Source organism: Mytilus californianus, unplaced genomic scaffold (genome assembly GCF_021869535.1).
Source record: "Mytilus californianus isolate M0D057914Y unplaced genomic scaffold, xbMytCali1.0.p SCAF_42, whole genome shotgun sequence".
Lineage (NCBI taxonomy): Eukaryota > Metazoa > Mollusca > Bivalvia > Mytilida > Mytilidae > Mytilus > Mytilus californianus.
Window position 1 is genome coordinate 998314 of NW_026262693.1, and position 20036 is coordinate 1018349.

Here is a 20036-nt window from a genome sequence, read left to right on the forward strand (position 1 = left end):
CCAGTTTTTCCTCTGACAACTAAATGTTAGTTCTAGGCAGAGAGGAAGCAAATACCAATTTTCAAGTACTAAGTTTGACCTGGCTCAGGATTGTGCCCAAAACCTCCCACATTTGAGCTGGGCACACTACCACAAGGCTGTTTCTGAAGATACAGAATCTAGAATGTGTACCAGATAATCAAAAATGTACAATTGTAAGATATACATACCTAAAGATAATACCTTAAGTACAAGCAAAAATAAAGGGCACAAGAAAATTCACAGTATAAATGCTTACAAGAAACTATTAGATCAAGGAAATACCATTCCTGAAATGAGCATATTCTGAAAGCTAATAAAGATAGTTGTAACTAATATACTTTATTTTACTACAAGTAGTTTCTAAATATCAAGTTTAACAAAATTTATCATTATATTTCTCTTTCTTTCTGCTGGGACCAAGTTAACTCTGACAATATAAAATATTTACATGTAAATCTTTGATACCCATGGTCATGCCTTTAATTCTCATCTCAATATCTGCATCACTGCCATACCTGTCAATACAAACATCAGATGATTAGAAAAATAAATGGAGAATGTGTCCATGGGACAAAGATGATGCCCCCGTTTGCATATAACGTTATAAAGGGAAGTAACTCAAGAACATTAAAAGTGATGCAACCCAAATTTGAAATTGATCTGTATTTTGTGGTAATAAGCATCGTGTATAAGTTTCATAACATTTGGTTGAAGCAAACTAAAGTTTGACAACAGAAACCATTTTTGGGACGTACAGACGAACAGATGGACAAGGGTAACACTTAATGCACCCTCTGCTGCGGCGGGACATAAAAATTGTTATACATAGTAAAATTAATAAATGTAAATTCCTATCACATTACAACATTAATATTTATTAGGGTGGGAATGTGATCTGAAAAATGATCTGACAAATGTTGAATACATTGTTAAGCTCATTTGAAAATATCTGTAGTGAAAAGGGGTGTCCTATCATCACCTGTCTAGTCGAGAAAGTTATAAAATCAGAATATTCAATCTGTGTCTCAAACAATTTATGAAAAATCCCAATATAATACATATGTAATCCAGAGATTTTTACACACTTGTCTGCTTTGAATTTAAGCTTTAGTTCTGAAGAGTCAATTTCATATTATGGGGATTCAGACAAGTTTTTCAGATGAACATTTCAAACTGAATGAAGAGCAAACATTATTAGAATGGAATGAAATTAAACAAATTTTTAAAGAAGAAAGAGAAAAATGCTCTGCAAGATATATGCTTTCAACATTGTCAAAAAAAGTCACCTTTTCCTAACATAAACTTTTTACTGTCAATTTGTGAAACCTTGATTATTTCAACTGCAACAGTGGAACGTATATTTTAACTGACAGTTTCACAACGCAGAAATAGACTTAATGTGTCAACTGTAAACAATCTTGTTGTAGTATCAGCAAATACCAAATCCATAGATGATTTGGATATCAGGGAATGTGTCAAACTGTATTTAGGTAAAAAAAGGAGGATTTGTCAATGACAATTAATATGACCAAAGCAATATTATTATATATGACATAGTTGTTTCTTGTTTTTAAACATTTTTAAAGATCTGGTTTTGTTTTTAATTGTGTTAAATGTTTTAAATATTTCATATATGTTTTGAAACACTTTTTCTTGTTTAACAACTTGTTTTATTGATTGATTACAGATGTATATATGTCCTTTTTATAGCATTAAACTAGTATGTTTTAAATGAATCCATTTTATAGAAATTGCGTGTTTATCACTAAAAAGGGTGCCCTAAAGTTGTTGTCCATCGCGCTTAATGTGCCCTCTGAGTAAACAATTACCCTGCCCTTTTTAAAAGCTGCAGGAAACACTACATGTATGCAAATAAGATTTGTGAGGAATTACATTTCCCTTTTTTTCATATTACTTTACAAACATTCATAATTGCTCTTGCACATAAATGATAACTGCAACTTCAATGATATTTATCAAACAATTGAGATGAAGTCAGACTAGCAGTATTTCTTGTGTTTGAATTTCTAAATACAACTGTTTTTAGCTTTTAAACTAAACCTTAGAAGATACATATTTTTTTACAAAAAACTTGATCATGCAGTTTTAAAAAATAATCTTACATAAGATCCAAATCCATGTATATTTCATCTCTCCTCACATTTTTGGTGTTAACCTTTATTGAACCAATTCTAGGAGGCTGTAAAAATAAAAAGGAGTAGACACTACATACTATATTATATCATTCATGTTCATGTAAAAGTCTGAATTATTTCATTGTGGTATTCTAGTCTATTTTCATGAGTATATAATTTTTTGAAACAAGCTTAGACTCTGACTTGTAATATGGCTTTCAAGAATATAATTCACTGCTGTATTTGTTTTTCAATTAATCAAAGAAGAAGCAAATCTGTTATATCAATTTACTGTTATGTCAAACTTTATAGATTTTATTACTCATACATAACTTGGATGATTTTGGTTAGAAATAAAATCTAGTTGAACTTGTTTATATATGTCCTTTCAAAATAATCATTTTATCATTTTCAGAACTAATTCTGTGGTCTTTTTATCCAGCTTAACTTAAAATAAGGTAACAGCAAAATCATGCTATTCCAGTCTTCACACTTAACCACAAGTCCTATGGCTTTGGCTTGTAAAATTGCTTTCTGGCTTGTAAAATTCTTCTCTACAAGCCAACAGAATCCAACTAAAATTTTCAAAAAACTGAGCTTCAGGCTTGTGGACTCAAAAGTTTATCGTGAAGGCTGCAGTATTCAGAGATCTTAAGAAGTCTACATTTAGATGTCTTTTGGGTTTTATGATATACCCACAATCTGATGAAAATACAGATCCCGTGTCCACCCCTCACGTTACAACGATCTGACAAAACTACGTCCTACTTTTAAATTTCTGCCTCCAAATTTTTAAAGGTGTTTATTGTAAAAACAGAAGATAGAAAGCAAATCATGGACACATGGTCTGTGTTTTAATCAGACTGGATTTATTCTATTTTAAGGAAAACCTTTGTGATCTCATTAACACAGACATGTACCTACAATCTCTTATTAACACAGACATGTACCTACAATCTCTCATTAACACAGACACGTACCTACAATCTCTTATTAACACAGACATGTACCTACAATCTCTATTTTAATTCCTACTTGATATGTTGACATTTTTTTATAATTACTTACAATATCACCTAGATCTATTTTAAGAAATTTGAATGAAGCAGCCTGAGCATGGCTGGTCTGAATCTTCTCTTGTATTGAGGTCATCAACAAATCACGTACATAATCTCCGATGAATGGCCATACTTGGTCTATGATCTGAAATTAACAAAACACCCGTCATTTATTTGATATGATAAACTACTAAAAGACTGTTCTTGATATCTTAATGGGAAAGAACTATATTGCTAGATGACTAACGGTATGGGTTTTGCTTATTGTTGAAGGCCATATGGTGACCTATAGTTGCTTACATTTAACATCCCCCCCCCCCCTCCCCCACAAAAACAAAATTTGGAAGCTTTCAATGTTTTTAAGGCAAGACTTTGAGCCCTACTAATCATCAATAAAAAAAAAATGATCACATTTTTCTACAATTTTGCAGTGATCTTTTTTTTTGTGATAATTTTTCATATCATGCTACATGAGTGATATGAGCTTTTCTCAGTGGAGTAGAAAAAGAATGTTTGAGGTCATGAGCCTACGTCATTAAAGCTAGCGGTAAACAGACTATCAATGGACTTTCAAACTCAAGGATGTCACCCTTTGATGAGATTGCAGCTGAGAAACACGTTATTGAAGCTAGCGGTAAACAGACTATCAATGGACTTTCAAACTCGAGGATGTTGTCCTTTAATGAGATTGCAGCTGAGAAACACGTCATTGAAGCTAGCGATAAACAGACTATCAATGGACTTTCAAACTTGAGGATGTTGCCCTTTAATGAGATTGCAGCTGAGAAACACATCATTGAAGCTAGCGATAAACAGACTATCAATGGACTTTCAAACTCGAGGATGTCGCCCTTTAATGAGATTGCAGCTGAGAATCACATCATTGAAGCTAGTGATAAACAGATCATCAAAGGACTTTCAAACTTGAGGATGTTGTCCTTTAATAAGATTGCAGCTGAGAAACACGTCATTGAAGCTACTAAGTGATAAACAGACTATCAATGGACTTTAAAACTCAAGGATGTTGCCCTTTAATGAGATTGCAGCTGAGAAACACGTCATTGAAGATAGCGATAAACAGACTATCAATGGACTTTCAAACTTGAGGATGTCGCCCTTTAATGAAATTGCAGCTGAGAAACACGTCATTGAAGATAGCGATAAACAGACTATCAATGGACTTTCAAACTTGAGGATGTCGCCCTTTAATGAAATTGCAGCTGAGAAACATTTCATTGAAGCTAGCGATAAACAGACTATCAATGGACTTTCAAACTTGAGGATGTTGCCCATTAATGAGATTGCAGCTGAGAAACACGTCATTGAAGCTAGCAATAAACAGACTATCAATAGGCTTTCAAACTCGAAGATGTCGCCCTTTAATGAGATTGCAGCTGAGAAACACGTCATTGAGGCTAGCTATAAACAGACTATCAATGGACTTTCAAACTTGAGGATGTCGCCCTTTAATAAGATTGCAGCTGAGAAACATCCTCTTGTTTGGATGGAGAGTTGTCTCATTGGTACTCATACCACATCTTCTTATATCTATCAATAGACTTTCAAACTTGAGGATGTTGCCCTTTAATGAGATTGCAGCTGAGAAACACCCTCTCGTTTGAATACCATAGATAATCGAAAATTCATATCAAGCAGCTTTTGGGGTTAAAGCTTCCACCTACTGCCTACTTTTGGGTAGAGTAAAAGGTGAAAAGCTTCCACCTACAGCCTACTTTTGGGTAGAGTAAAAGGTGAAAAGCTTCCACCTACTGCCTACTTTTGGGTAGAGTAAAAGGTGAAAAGCTTCCACCTACTGCCTACTTTTGGGTAGAGTAAAAGGTGAAAAGCTTCCACCTACTGCCTACTTTTGGTAGAGTAACAGGTGAAAAGCTACCACCTATAAAGCTACTTTTAAAAGCTCTAAATTGGATATCAAACAGTAATGCTTATGCAAAAAGAAAATTAAAAAAACAATAAAACAAAATTTACACAGGTATTGACTTATTTTCTTGATACTAGTCAATAAAAACTTATTTGAACTTTGACCTTGAACTTAATCATTTGTTAGATGTTGTAATCAATTATTGCTCATGTGAACCAGCTTGCTTCCAGTGATTGTACCTTGAATTTGCAACCAAGCAACTCTCTTCATAAAATTAAAAGATAATAAACTTGTTGCAAGGAAAAAAATGCACATCTGTAAAATTTTAAGTGTAACTGTACAAAACGAATTAACGTCATTATTACAATTGGGAATTCTTCCTGTTAGAAAGTGGGGCAACCTGCAGTGAAAAATATTACATGTGCATTAAATGATCTATAAGAAATCCAATGCTTTAAATGATAATTCAGGGATATCAATATGACAATTCGCAAAATATATGCACATTGTGTACTAAGAGGGTCATAAAAGTAGTCCAACCTGTATATAAAGGTCATCTTCAGGACCAGAGAAAATTGACTTTATAGGAGAGGGGACCAATGAATTGAGGTTCAAAATGCATATGTATTACTACTGTGAGACAAGAAGAGAGTGACCTGACAACACATGTTTTTCGCTTAACAGAGGTGACCTTTAAAGCAGATTTGACTGTACTGTTGATATGAATAAACACGGTAAAATAAGGTATGGGCTATACTGTCTATACATCAATGAAACAGCAACCCAAAGACAAAAATAACCAAAGAGGGCAAGATACAGTCTTCAACGTCACAGCTATACAATATGTCAACATTTAAATCTCCCCTAGTCTCAAAGCAACCTTTCACTCTAGCATCAAAGATTCATCAAAGAATGCTCATCACCGTGTTTAGTGTGTACATTTACAAGATTAGTGTCCATAAACATAATTCATTAGATCATGATTAGTAATCTGTTACCTCATATATAAAGATAAAGATTCTTTCATTTGATACTTTTAATTGGATGGTGTAATTGGCTTTGGAAATGCACTGATCTGCTGAGCATGCTTCATACATCTAATACTGGCATTCATTTGTATTTTTTGCAAATAGCAGAAGCCAAAACTTTTGACAAATTCTAAACACATTTGTTTGCTTCAAAAGAGGTCTAGAATATAGTTTTAGTATAAAAATATACTTTATAATTTATGAGAAAAATAAAAACCAAAAAAATATCAATATTATGACACAAGCAATATAATTAAAATTATCTTTTTTCAGTTTATCAATAATTTCATGATAAAATGGGAGATGTTATCATTTAACTGGAAATGAAATCAATTTTTATCTCTTTGTTCTATTATGTTTATCATGTTTATAAAATTCATATGATTATAATTTGTACTTTACAAAACTAATTATAAAATTATGCAATAAAAACAGATGCTCCTATTAACAAACTTGTAACAATACAAACTGAATCTGTTTATGATATTCACGCTGTAAATGGGTAATATATCACATAATGAAAAATGTTTACTTTTTTATCCTCTATAATATTAAATTGTAAATTCCCTAACAACTCTCTTTCTATGGAGATATCTACATGCATAAACGTAATAATCTTTGAAGTATGAATTTAATTACCATGCAGCCCTTGTTTCTTAATTATGTCAGTTTTAGTAGATCTAATTAAATCTTTGAACATACAAATTAATTTTTCATGACAAATATGTAGGCATTCAAAGGTAAAGGTTTAAAGGTCAAATATAAAATCATCAAAAGAACTCAATGATTTAAATAAATTTAATGACATAACAAAAATCGGTAAGTTGAATTTTACCGTAACCTTTTTGAACTTGCCAGATCAGCATATTAACTAGTATACGGGTCAATAAATGAACATGCCTTACATTGTTGAGGATTATGTAGTGACCACAGGCTAACAACTGTTTACTATTAAAGGATCTGCTGAGGTGAAAAATCTATTATTTGTAAAATAATGTACATTCATGTTTCGTTTTATCTTCAAAATCTTTAAATATCCTCTAAACAATTATTCAAACTAGAAACTCAACAAGTCTATAGTATATATTCAACATAGAATTTAAAAACAATTATGCTACTCTGCAATGGGTTTCTGGGCTATTTTTTCTATTTGCATTATTAGAAAAGCATTTTCAAATATTTTAAATTTTGCCCTTTTTTTGTTTTCATTCAAGTTTTCAAAAGGGGAAAATGGTTATTTCATTGCTTTATAATGAGGTAAAAAATCATAATATTTTATACAGAACATATGGATTTTTATTTAAAACAATTTAGTTTTCAAAATATCACAAAATATACATAGATTTCAATTGAGACCCACATATCTGATGGGACCTTACAATATAAAAGTAATTAGAGCAGTCATTTCTACAGAAACATGGAATATATAGATCTCTTCTTCATAACCTAAACATGCTTAAGCTAGCTGTATGAAATGTCCTTCATACTTCAAATGCTACATGTCCTTATTAGAGTCTGATTTTTAAAAAAAATGTGTAGGTCCTTAAATCTGTTATTATACCTATGGCTATGGCGCTAATTCATTCAATATATATATTTGGAATAGAAAAACTTCTGTAAGATATATACAATCCTTTCTTATTTATTCTTACAATTTGACTTTGATGTAACGTTTTAGGGGTTTTTCTTCTTTACCAAATAAAATCTCCTTAGGTCGAATTTTTTGAGGCTATATTACATACTATGTTGGTCATCCCAGTAACCATGGTAACCTTTAACATTTGTTTTTCATAAATCAAGCTTTTAGATTCATAATGCATATTCATTAGAATAAAATTGAGAATGGAAATGGGGAATGTGTCAAAGAGACAACAAAACGACCATAAAGAGCAGAAAACAGCTGAAGGCCACCAACAGGTCTTCAACATAGTGAGAAAATACCTTTTTTCTTAAAATAGTGAATTGAACCAGAGACATAAAGAAGTTTGTTTGTCAATGGGACACAATCCAACAATACAAACACAAAATACCTCAGTCCTCTGGTGATCAATATACAGTCTTTATAAAATACCCTTTTCTTTTTAATATTTTCTTGTACCACGCCCTTGTACAAATGCAATATTTAATATTTTAGTGGCCAGGTAACTTATGGTAAAGTTACAATTAACTCCCACACAGATTACACTAACAGACCATGAACCTACATAAAATCAATAATGTATTCATTTTTAAAATAAATTAGCTGTCAGACAAAATTAAACTATTTCTGTTTCTCATTTTTCTAATCAATACAGTAAAACTAGAGGCTCTACAGAGCCCGTGTCCCTCACCTTGGTCTATGTGCACATTCAACAAAGGACAATCTCCAACATTGTAGATGAGAATAGAACTCATGACAAAAATCTCTGTTTTGTTGATCTTGTATTTATGCTGATCATTTAGTCTGTTTAGTTTCTCTCTATCTTCTTTAGTTTTTGCCCAAAACACAGAAGAGGATAAAAAAAAATCCTCATTTAAGGGCAATCACTCCTATAAAGAAAGACAGTCTACTAACTATATCGGCAAAATTTGACTTGTTAGTAGATCTTGCCTTGCTGATCATTTTTGTAATTTAAAGTGTCTATTTATCTATTATAGTTTTTATCATATAAGGCAAAACGCAAAAAAGTCGGACATTTTCCACCATTATTGTCTTAATTATAGATATTGTCTTGCTGATCATTTTTGCTGATTTAAGTTTCTATCTATCTATTACAATTTTTTAGATATAAGGCAAAAAACACAAAAAATTGGTAAAAATCATCATCAAAGGGCAATAACTCTAATAAGGAGTCAACTTACGATATCGACCATATAAGCTTAATTGTAGAACTTGTCTTGCTGATCATTTTTGAAATTTAAAGTTTCTCTCTATCTATTATACTTTTCTAGATAATAGGCAAATATGAAAAAAAATGATAAAATTTGTCATTTAAGGGCAATAAATCCTATAAAAAGTTGTCTGACAGTTTTGAAGTATATGCACAATTGGAAGAGCTCAACATTCTGAACATTTTTGCTCCTGTCAGATTTTCTCTATTCATAAAAGTCAGATTTTCTCTATTCATAACAGTTTTCAAAATAATAGATAAAACTGCATTTTAACCCTATGCTATATTTTTAGCCATGTCGGCCATCTATGTTGGCCAGCGGGGTCATAGGATGCATATTTTAAACTAGATACCCAAATGATGATTGTGGCCAAGTTTGGTTAAATTTGGCCCTGTAGTTTCAGAGGAGAAGATTTTTGTAAAAGTTAACGACGATGACGGATGCCAAGTGATGAGAAAAGGTCACTTGGCCCTTCAGGCCAGGTGAGCTAATGATGTGATGGACAAATATTTAGTTTTCATATATATTTTCCTTTTTCCTCTTCTTTTCTATAACTTCCAAAACTTATCTGTGATTACTGGTTTATAGATCAAAACTTATCTGTGACTTCTGGTTTATAGATCAAAACTTATCTGTGACTTCTGGTTTATAGATCAAAACTTATCTGTGACTTCTGGTTTATAGATCAAAACTTATCTGTGACTTCTGGTTTATAGATCAAAACTTATCTGTGACTTCTGGTTTATAGATCAAAACTTATCTGTGACTTCTGGTTTATAGATCAAAACTTATCTGTGACTTCTGGTTTATAGATCAAAACTTATCTGTGACTTCTGGTTTATAGATCAAAACTTATCTGTGACTTCTGGTTTATAGATCAAAACTTATCTGTGACTTCTGGTTTATAGATCAAAACTTATCTGTGACTACTGGTTTATAGATCAAAACTTATCTGTGACTACTGGTTTATAGATCAAAACTTATCTGTGACTACTGGTTTATAGATCAAAACTTATCTGTGACTACTGGTTTATGGATCAAAACTATTTTGCATCAACCACATTTTTTAAGCAAATACCAAGGGCAAATCATGAATCACAAGTCAAAGGTCCCCAAGAAATTTGAAAATTAAATATAGCCCCCTTCCAAAGTGTAATTTTCTACCACCAAAATCTGGTAACCTCTGAAAACTACTTCAAAAGCAAACTGGCTTAAATCAGGCAAATAATCAATAAAATGTGGCTGCCCTTTCTATATTTATCTTTACAATTTCATTATACAGTCTCAATAGTCTCAAGGAGCCTGCTCATGCAGACATTATTCAGTGAAGCTGTCTCATAGGTGTATAAACCACATCTACTTTTATTCATATCAGGTTGTTAGTTTGCAAGCAAAAAAATTGGTAATTACTTATCTCTCTGCAAAGCACAAAACAACAATGAACAAAGTCAGAATAATGTCTCCAGATAAAGTGTCTTCCTCTGGATACTAATCTTGTAAGCTTAAAAAGTTGAAGTCTAGCTAAGTATTTAGGCCTTGTCACATCACAATATATTGAGTAAAACCTTTCAATTTGTGGGATTGCTGTGATATAGCCATATTGTGCTGATGTGGTATAAAGCAATCACTAATCAATCATTCAATTGTGGGGGATAATACAATCAAGTCTTGAATCCTACCAGCATAGTTTTGGTAGGCCTTATCAATGTGTAAAGAAAGATGACAACCAAATCCTAGACCGCTCAGACATCAAGGGCCAAAATTACAAATATCACTTATAAGTATTTCTGTGGTTTTTTTCTATTCGATCATAGACAGAAAGTCTTAATGTTTTTTTTCTTCTACTGCCCCTAACCTCCCTGTACTTAATCCTCAAGACATGATCATTTACTTTCCCCAAATATTTTGTTGTGGGATAAATGTAATGATCTTCACACACAGTTGCTTTAACCCCGTTTAATGCTTCAGTGATTTTCCTGCTTTCAATTACAAAGGTTTTCCTTATATCATGAGTGGTGAACAGTTCAAAGGAATTTTAATACTATTACTTAAAGTAAAATGAAACCATCAATATGAAGCAATTTAAATCTCTTACATGATTTTATACTACAACCAACTACACTTCTTCATTTTGTATATTTGAATCAATACTACAGCTGCTTCCAAGTACACAGTAGTTATAAATGCAATATGATTCATACTTTTAAGACAATACTGCTTTTAACTTTCCCCCTAGTACTCCAATATCTTGATGTTATAATACATCAAAAACATCTAATCTATATACCTATCCATGTGTCTATGATTACCATGATTACTGTCTGAATTATAAGCAAGTATACTTAATCAAAACTACAATGCATGTAAACAGGAGATATTGGATATTGAATTTGTCTATTTAAAAAACTATATGCCTTATATTATTAGTGTTTAAAAAAAAATCAGTCATTGTCACTTTCAACACGATTGTGATATTTTGTGGCGGTCAGTTTTTATTGGTGGAGGAAGCCATTGGTGGAGGAAGCCAGAGTGCCTGGAGAGAACCAACGACCTTCGGTAGGAAAACTGACAATCCTAGTCAATTAAGATTGGAGTCGAGTGCACCTGCTCCGTGCTGGATTTGAACTGACAACCTCAGTGTTGACTGACTAGTGATACAGTAGATTGTACTTGAAAGTAAACTTCTATATATAGGCTGAACTAGAATACATTATTGTTTAGGGGCCAGCTGAATTAGTTCACCTCCAGGTGAAGGATATTCTCACTGCATTGAATACCCATTGGTGGCCTTAGGCTGTTTTCTGTTCTTTGGTCGGGTTGCTGTCTCTTTGACACATTCCCCGTTTCCATTCTCAATTCTATTCATACTAAAAATTTCATAGACAGTACAGGAAGCACAATCTAGTGTATCAAAAACAAACCTGTACAGAATTAATATTTCAATGCAGAAAAACTAAAGACAAATAGTCTTGCATCAAAATATTATAAATTAGCTTGGTTTTTCAATACTGTTCTCAAAGGGCAAGTATAAACTCTACTCAACTCACTTTTACATTTTGTGACTTAAGTAAAACACAAGACATAGAAACAGATGGACTGACTGGAAAACAATACGCCTCAAACCATCATACAAATGTAGGTGGCCATACCGAGGCAAACTTTTTGAAAATTCTATTTATGACTTTGTGACTGTAAATATTTGGTGCAATCAACAGTTGATTTATACCTATATAATATATACACTAACATTCATCTTAACTTTTATTTTACCTGATTAAACCATTCAGCTCTTTCTCTATCAGGAAAATGAACCTGGAAAAATAAAGAAATTAATATAACCATAGTTCATTGTAGTTACTGCTGACTTTTAAATTGTTTTGTACATGCCTTTTTATGTAAGCTGTATCAGAGACACAACATCAATGTCAGATTGATTAAAATACATATTGTTATGATATTGATCATTCTGATATAGACTTTGAATAATTCCGTCAAAATACTTCAGTCATAGTTTATACCAGAATGCAAGATTTAAATTGGTCAGTTAGTTTCTTATACTAAAGACAGAAAGAAATATAGTTGAATTAGGATATACAAACACTGTATTTGTATGATAAAATTTTAAGGTACACTCTGAAGTAAGAAAATATAGCATATATAATCAAGAAGATTTTAGCTAAATCCAGGTAATCAAAAGGAAAAGCTTACTTATACTTGAAAAAATATTTCTTGTCCTTTCCAATAATAGGTTTACATGTGGGTCCAGAATGAGAGGGCTGCTAATTAAGAATCAACCATTTTATATGATAACAAGGAACAATGATTTTCAGTAATTTAATCTTGTATATTTTCTTTCATTCATATAATTTTTTTTATGGTTTTTTTAATATCATCTTTATACATGTTATATACATGATATATGAGAGTATTAGTTTAGCAATACAAATATAAATGAAAAAGAAATAAAACCTCAATTTTTATTTTTCATATTTTTGTTGTATTTAGAATATATATTGCAATGAAATATAAAATATTACATATTGATTATACACCAAAATGTCTGTCAAGTTATTATGTTAGGTATTGTTCATGTAGTTTCTTGCCCACACTTATTTTATGCATTTTTAAGGTGTTACCCAATTTTAAGTGGCTCATCAGTTATCTGTCTTATTCGTGTATACTATTATGTCAAAGAAGTCAGTGTAATATCTAATATAAAATTTTTCTACACCTACACATGACACTTCTCAATCAATTATTTATTCCCATACATTTTGTGGTATACCTGAGTAGAATTTTTCATTCATGTTGATGTTTTTACAACATATTAATGTACATTGTACAATAACATTTACAGAATACATTATTACTCATGCGTGTGCCTCAAGGTTCACAAACATTTTACACATTACTGATCCCAATAATTATACATGTACACAGTAGTAAATTTGAAATATTCAAAAGATTTCTATGTATACAAACATGCAAGTATATGTGAATGTATTCTTTTAAAGCTCCAAATCAGTTTTCAGAAGGAAACCATTTCACAATTACTTTGAGCATCTCAGATTTTGTGGAAGAATTCAAAAGATACAAGTGTAATCAGGTACTAATAGTAATTTTATGCTATTTCAAATACAAATGTTTAAAATGAATGTATGAATAAAAGGAGATTTGAATTAGTACATCGATCAATGAGACTAAAAGACACAGCAACTCAACCCAACATCAAAATCATGAACATAAAATAGTCTTCAGCAATAGACAATTATCTACATGTATATAACAGATAAGGAGGCATGCTGTGATTGCCAATGAGACAACTTCAGCTACCAAAATCAAACTATTCCAGGTTTATAATTATTTTTTATTTGAAAGCCTTAAACATGTTCAATCTTCTAACTTTACTTTTCAAAATAATAATATTGATTTCTATAACAACCACTTCTAATCTAAGAATTCCAGTTTATCAAAATGTATAAAAATAAATAATACAATGTAAAAGATAGGTTTTTTAGTTGGAGTTATTGCCCTTGTCTGCAACTTTAGGTCTCATTAAAGATCCTTATCTAGATCATAGTGGTAAATCAAAAATGCTTCAACAAATGAAAATTTCAACGAACCCTATAAAAAGTTTAAATTATTTGATTTTTTCAAATTTGTGTCTTCTAACATGACGTACAGCAAACAGAAATAACCATGGATTTTTCTAGCATTCCACAAGGTCCGGTATTCGGACCCATTCCCAATGGCAAAACCCCTACATTTTTCCCAATTTTGGGAGGAAAAATTCCCAAACAGTCCAAAAAATCATTTTAAAAACAAAAAGAACAGGAAATAAAATAATAAATAGCAATCATGTAGTTTCTTACTTTATTTTCACAAAAAGGATAATTTCTAATGAACCAAACACACTAAAACTCACATTTGGTATATTTATTGTTTTTCCCAATTTCATTGAAAATCGCGTAAAAAATTCTAAAACTGGCCAGGCTGCTTTTCCCCGAAATACCCTGAAAAACCCCTGATAACTCTTAAAATATGAGGGATGAAATTGATGTTACAGTCTAGGATAAGTCAATGTTGCAATTGGGCCACACTTAAAAAATTATTTGTTTAATGTTGCCTACCCATGCCTTGTAGGGTTGGGTAGGTTACTGTAGGTTGGGATTTTATTTGTTTGGGGCCAACAACATAAGTTACATATTTAAGACAAGAAAACCATGTTAGAGCAATAAAGTTTCTTTTAAAAAAATGGAAACGATTTGTGTCATAAATTTTTTCGAGTACAAATGTAGGTTGCTTTTTAGGTGGGTAGGTAGGCAACATCAAACAATTTAAATTTTATTTTTGGCCTTGCAGTAAAACTGAAAGTAGTATTTATCTTCAACAAGCAATCCAATGACTATAGATAGTCATACTTTCAAGTTCAGTTTCAAGATATTGACCAAAAAGGGACTATATACATGTAATTTAACAGTCATGACAGTGACATCCCATTCCGTTTCAGGCATAATTAGGATACTTGTAGCAAATATCTACATGTACCTACCACCCTAATGTTAATGATGACCCTGCTGAGGACAGTACAGTTATAACACAGTCATGCCCAGGTGCGGATCTGCGGATCCAAGATTTTGAAAAAAAAGGGGGGGGCAGGGGGCCTAGAAAGCATGACACGGGTTATGTTCTTCTCATATATGTTATGATGGTATGATACTAAACCCCTAACAGGAAGGATTGTGCCTGATATTCATATGATGAAGACATAATCTTTCAATCAGTTTAATTGAAGTCTGGAGCTGGCATGTCAGTTAACTGCTAGTAGTCTGTTGTTATTTATGTATTATTGTCATTTTGTTTATTTTCTTTGGTTACATCTTCTGACATCAGACTCGGACTTCTCTTGAACTGAATTTTATTGTGCGTATTGTTATACGTTTACTTTTCTACATTGGCTAGAGGTATAGGAGGAGGGTTGAGATCTCATAAACATGTTTAACCCTGCCGCATTTTTGCGCCTGTCCCAAGTCAGGAGCCTCTAGCCTTTGTCAGTCTTGTATTATTTTTAATTTTAGTTTCTTGTGTACAATTTGGAGTTTAGTATGGCGTTCATTATCACTGAACTAGTATATATATTTGTTTAGGGGCCAGCTGAAGGACGCCTCCGGGTGCGGGAATTTCTCGCTGCATTGAAGACCTGTTGGTAACCTTCTGCTGTTGTCTGTTCTATGGTCGGGTTGTTGTCTCTTTGACACATTCCCCATTTCCATTCTCAATTTTAACGTTTGGAGTGATACTAGTAAAAACGCTGTGCATTTATCATATATATGTAGCTCAATAAGGGGATAAATGTTATATCACAATGCATCATAAATAAAATGTGGTGCTCTAGTTTTAAAGAAGCAGTGCTATTTTCAAATATCATGGGATCACTGATGCACTATTTGAGCTCACTTCTTTCATGATGCCACTGCACCTGTTTAACATGCGAAAGTGTAGGGTGCGAACATGAAAGGAGGCGAATGAGAAAGAGAGCAAACACGATTTTGAGCGAACAGACCCTGATTCAGGTAAACTTACCCAAGATGGCAAATCCTCCACAGTTGCCAAAATAACTTCTTTCTCATTTTCTGCAATCTGCTGCATCATCTTCATCCTACGATGTCTCTGCTTGACATGTCTTTCTTTCCACAAATACAACACTAATCCTAATAGCAACCAACTTGGGCTGAATCTTGTCCACCCAACAAACCATACTGCTAAAGTCACTCCTGCAAGTTTGAAATACTTTGTCACTAAGTATAGTAGTTGAGTCTCATCTGCTGCCGTTTTCTTCTTCAGCTTTTTGGGAGACTCTTTATTTGCATCTGCCATTTTGATACAAAACTATATAATGACGAATCATCAACCAATGTAATTGATGTGTAAAAATATACAGTACTGGCCTTGACTAATGTTATTTTTATTGCTAAACCTGTAGCAGACAGCACTTGTTGTACCTGAGAACAAATGGGCTAATCTATAGGGAACTTACCTGCCAACTATTATTATGAATGTATATTACATACTTTGCCATTGATAATATCTTTATTGCAAATAAAGGAAATTATAATTGAATAAATTTTCTATAATGTAATTGTGATTTCTTTATTTCTGAGTAAAATATTTTCCATTAATATGCAAAATAAATTATGTTTTCACCCCTTTAACAAAATAAACTATTCCCATAAATTGAGTTACGGTTGTTGCAAATAATAAGACTATTTTTAAGATGCAAATTGTTTTTTAAATTCCAAAATTACAGAATTTTGGTAACCATAAACAAAATTTAATTAAACTATTGTTAGAGAAAATTTCATATGTCATTAAAATCTACGACCTATTTACGTAAATACCAAAGCTTTGAAAATGGCGGCGTTAGTGATGAACAAATTTCTGTAAAGTTTTGATTAAATCTGCTTAAATAGACACGCTCAAATGCCTGTCGAAAAAGTAAGAGCAGAGTATTTTTAAACATTCTGGTAAAGTACAGAAAAAGAGCACGTATTACTTTGTCATTGAGTATTTAATAAGACCTTTTTCATCTATAGTTAAACTATCCCGGTGAAGTTGCAAAATAAAAATCAGCTGATTAGTTGATTTTTCTATTTAATCTTATAGTTATTTGCAACATTTCAAGCACTTGCAGTCTTTGATTGGCTATACGGTATCCGATTGAACTCATAATCTTCAGCAATGTTTTAATAGCTCTTGAAGTTTCATGTAAGGAAAAGGAAAAATGTTAAACAATTAATCCCTTTTGGGATTCTGTGCAGGAGCGATTTTCGGAGTTGGCCCACATCAGAACCCTTATTAAGCTCTATTTAGTCTACTCGGGAAAATTATTTGGTAACTACCTCACCTCGAACTGGTGTCTTTTTTATGCTTACAATGTACATTACCATTACATTTTACATACACCTGATGCAGATAATAATTGAAAAGAAGATATATTTGTATTTCAGAACTTCAGGTTATGACCTTACCCAACTTGCATGAACCTATGACTGCTCAGGAACTCGATGTCATGTTCTTTCACCAGGTTGGGCTCAAGTCAGGAAAACTGGGGTATTCCCTGTTTTCAGGGAACACCCCAGTTTTCTGGTGTTAAAAACCCCCAGTAAACAGGGACTTCTTTTTTCCTTGTCAATTTATGGTATGAAATCTACAAAAGCGCACCTTCTACATGTGATAACAATGTTATATGATAGCAAGTGTTTTTATAAGTTCAAAAATCAAGCTAATTTCAGGTCTTATTTGATGCTCAACTCACAACAAAACAATTCCTTTGTTCACCAATTCATACCTTGATCATCAATTATGAGAAGACAAAAAGATAAGTTAATCACTTAGGCATTTAAATTCAATGAATAGAAAATTTCAATAGAAGTGAACATAATTCAGTTATGATCAGTTTCACCTGGAGCATGCAGCTTGATCAACTGATTCCTAAACAAAAGATTTGTATGTTTTTGAGTTTTAGAAAAAAACAAGGCTTCACTTATTCATGTTTTGTTGTTCCTGAGATACTTAAAGTATTTACAAATACTACTGATACAGTAAAAACATGCGCTTTTGTAAATTTCATGCCATGAATTGAAATAGAAAAAGGAAGTCCCTGTAAACTGGGGTTTTTTAACACCAGAAAACGGGGATGATCCCTGAAAACAGGGAATACCCCACTTTTCCTGACTTGAGCACAACCTGTTTCACCCTAGGTTCATTCGCCATCAAAGTCTGATGGCTCTCGTTATTGATTTCAATACTTCTTTTTTTATTAAAAGAGAGGCAAAAATACCAATGGCAATGGGACATAATTTCACACTCATAAGTCGAAAATAAACTGACAACACCATGGCTAAAAAAGAAAAAAGACCAATAGACACACAACAGTACATAAAACATAATATAGAAAACTAAAGACTGAGCAACACCATCCCTAATGAAAATAACACCATCCCCAACAAAAATGGGGGGTGATCTCAGGTGCTGCAGAAGGGTAAGCAGATCCAGCCGCACATGCAACACCCATCATGTCATTCCAATAAAATATGTTGATACGTATATCAAGTGATAAAGCACCATGCAATAGCTTTTTGTTATTGACTCTTTATCTAACCCTAACTAAGAAATCACCAAATTCATTAACCATAATGGAATGAGAAATTTATTATAAATGATTTTATTCTTTCATGTTAATCAAATGAAAATATTGGGAATTTGAAAAAAAAAATTGGTGATAGTCTCAAGCTTTTTGGCGTCATAACAGTATTTCATGTATTTAATTAGCATGAATTCTAATGACTGTTGATTGATATATTTATATACAAAAGGTACATTGATGGCCAGTGAATATACAGATTGTAAAAAAAGCAAATATATTTAAACAACCTTGTTTCTTTTATATCTCATGTGTGATTTCATAGATATATATGGGGGTTGATTATAGGTATAGTATGGTAAATTGCACAAACGTTTAATTGTCTATATTTGTATTCTTCATCATCATGATCATGAAAAGGCATAAAAACGTGTTTGTTTACAACTACTTTGTAAAACTACAGATTCAAACAAAGCCATTAAAAAAGTTCAAAAATACTAATCACAAACCATTTTTCAGAAGTCCAAAGAAGACACTTGGACACCCAGTGAATTGAAGAAAGCAATGGGGGTAATTTTTCATAATTAAAATTATATTTATTATTGATTAAATTAAACTTGATAGATTTTGCATCAGACGGAAATGGCAACATGTATTTACCACCAATTTTTTTTGTTAGGATGTGTACCTCATTCCTAGATACATCTTTTAGACAAAAAAAAATATTACATGTGTTTCCACTAACCCTACCTACCCTAATTTTTAGTGCCTACCATAACACTTTTTATGCCATTTTGGAACAAGCACTGTTTAAGTCAGACTGATTCCCTAGTAGTAACCAGCTAAAAAATGTTTGTAAAATAAAATGATATTGCCTACCTACCTACCCCTTTTTTTTTTCAGCACATTAGCGGAAACACATGTATTATTTGTTTTTGGCTTATAATAATAATATCTATTTTGGTTAGGATATGGCCAATATTTGACTGAAGGAAATGCATTTAAATAAGAATGATGGTAAAACAGATTAACTATTATAGTTTTGAAGCTTGTCTAAAAGAACAGTGCACACACACACTCACACGCAAAAAACGTCTTAGTTTATCTAGATTTACATATTTAGATTGTAAATATTGGAGTTAGAAATAATATTACTTTGTTAAATTAGCTCAGGCTATAAAAACTACTGTCATCACAAGTTTTGAAGTTATGAATGCATACAATTTTTCTTGAATGCCCTTCAAAATATCTTGGGGTTGTTGGTATAAAGGCCCAGGTATCCACTGAGTTTCAACATTTACAAAGAAAAGTGAATACATTAATCAGGTTTTTTTTAGTTGCAATATAAAAGATACATACCAGTATTCTATTTTAGTGTAAAATGTAGCAAAATTTGTA

At 32.1% G+C, this 20036-nt stretch overlaps 2 protein-coding genes across 21 annotated transcripts in view; one reads left to right on the forward strand and one right to left on the reverse strand.

Annotated features, from left to right (window-relative positions):
- The window catches only part of LOC127699859 (extended synaptotagmin-2-like), a 50272-nt gene extending 33779 nt beyond the window's left edge, over nucleotides 1-16493 (reverse strand). For all 4 annotated transcript variants that reach the window (XM_052203264.1, XM_052203262.1, XM_052203263.1 and 1 more), the window contains exons 1-5: nucleotides 16079-16493; nucleotides 12266-12307; nucleotides 3225-3359; nucleotides 2145-2221; nucleotides 470-536 (exon numbers count right to left, since the gene is read on the reverse strand). In XM_052203264.1, coding sequence (XP_052059224.1) covers nucleotides 470-536; nucleotides 2145-2221; nucleotides 3225-3359; nucleotides 12266-12307; nucleotides 16079-16372 — 615 coding nt within the window. In that variant the 5' untranslated portion in view covers nucleotides 16373-16493. The remainder of the gene's footprint in view (nucleotides 1-469; nucleotides 537-2144; nucleotides 2222-3224; nucleotides 3360-12265; nucleotides 12308-16078) is intronic.
- A 380-nt stretch (nucleotides 16494-16873) lies between these two features.
- The window catches only part of LOC127699858 (cytoplasmic dynein 2 intermediate chain 1-like), a 75858-nt gene continuing 72695 nt past the window's right edge, over nucleotides 16874-20036 (forward strand). For 16 of the 17 annotated variants that reach the window (XM_052203252.1, XM_052203244.1, XM_052203250.1 and 13 more), the window contains exons 1-2: nucleotides 16874-16990; nucleotides 19158-19208. In XM_052203252.1, coding sequence (XP_052059212.1) covers nucleotides 16976-16990; nucleotides 19158-19208 — 66 coding nt within the window. In that variant the 5' untranslated portion in view covers nucleotides 16874-16975. The remainder of the gene's footprint in view (nucleotides 16991-19157; nucleotides 19209-20036) is intronic. The other variant, XM_052203254.1, reaches the window with a different exon arrangement.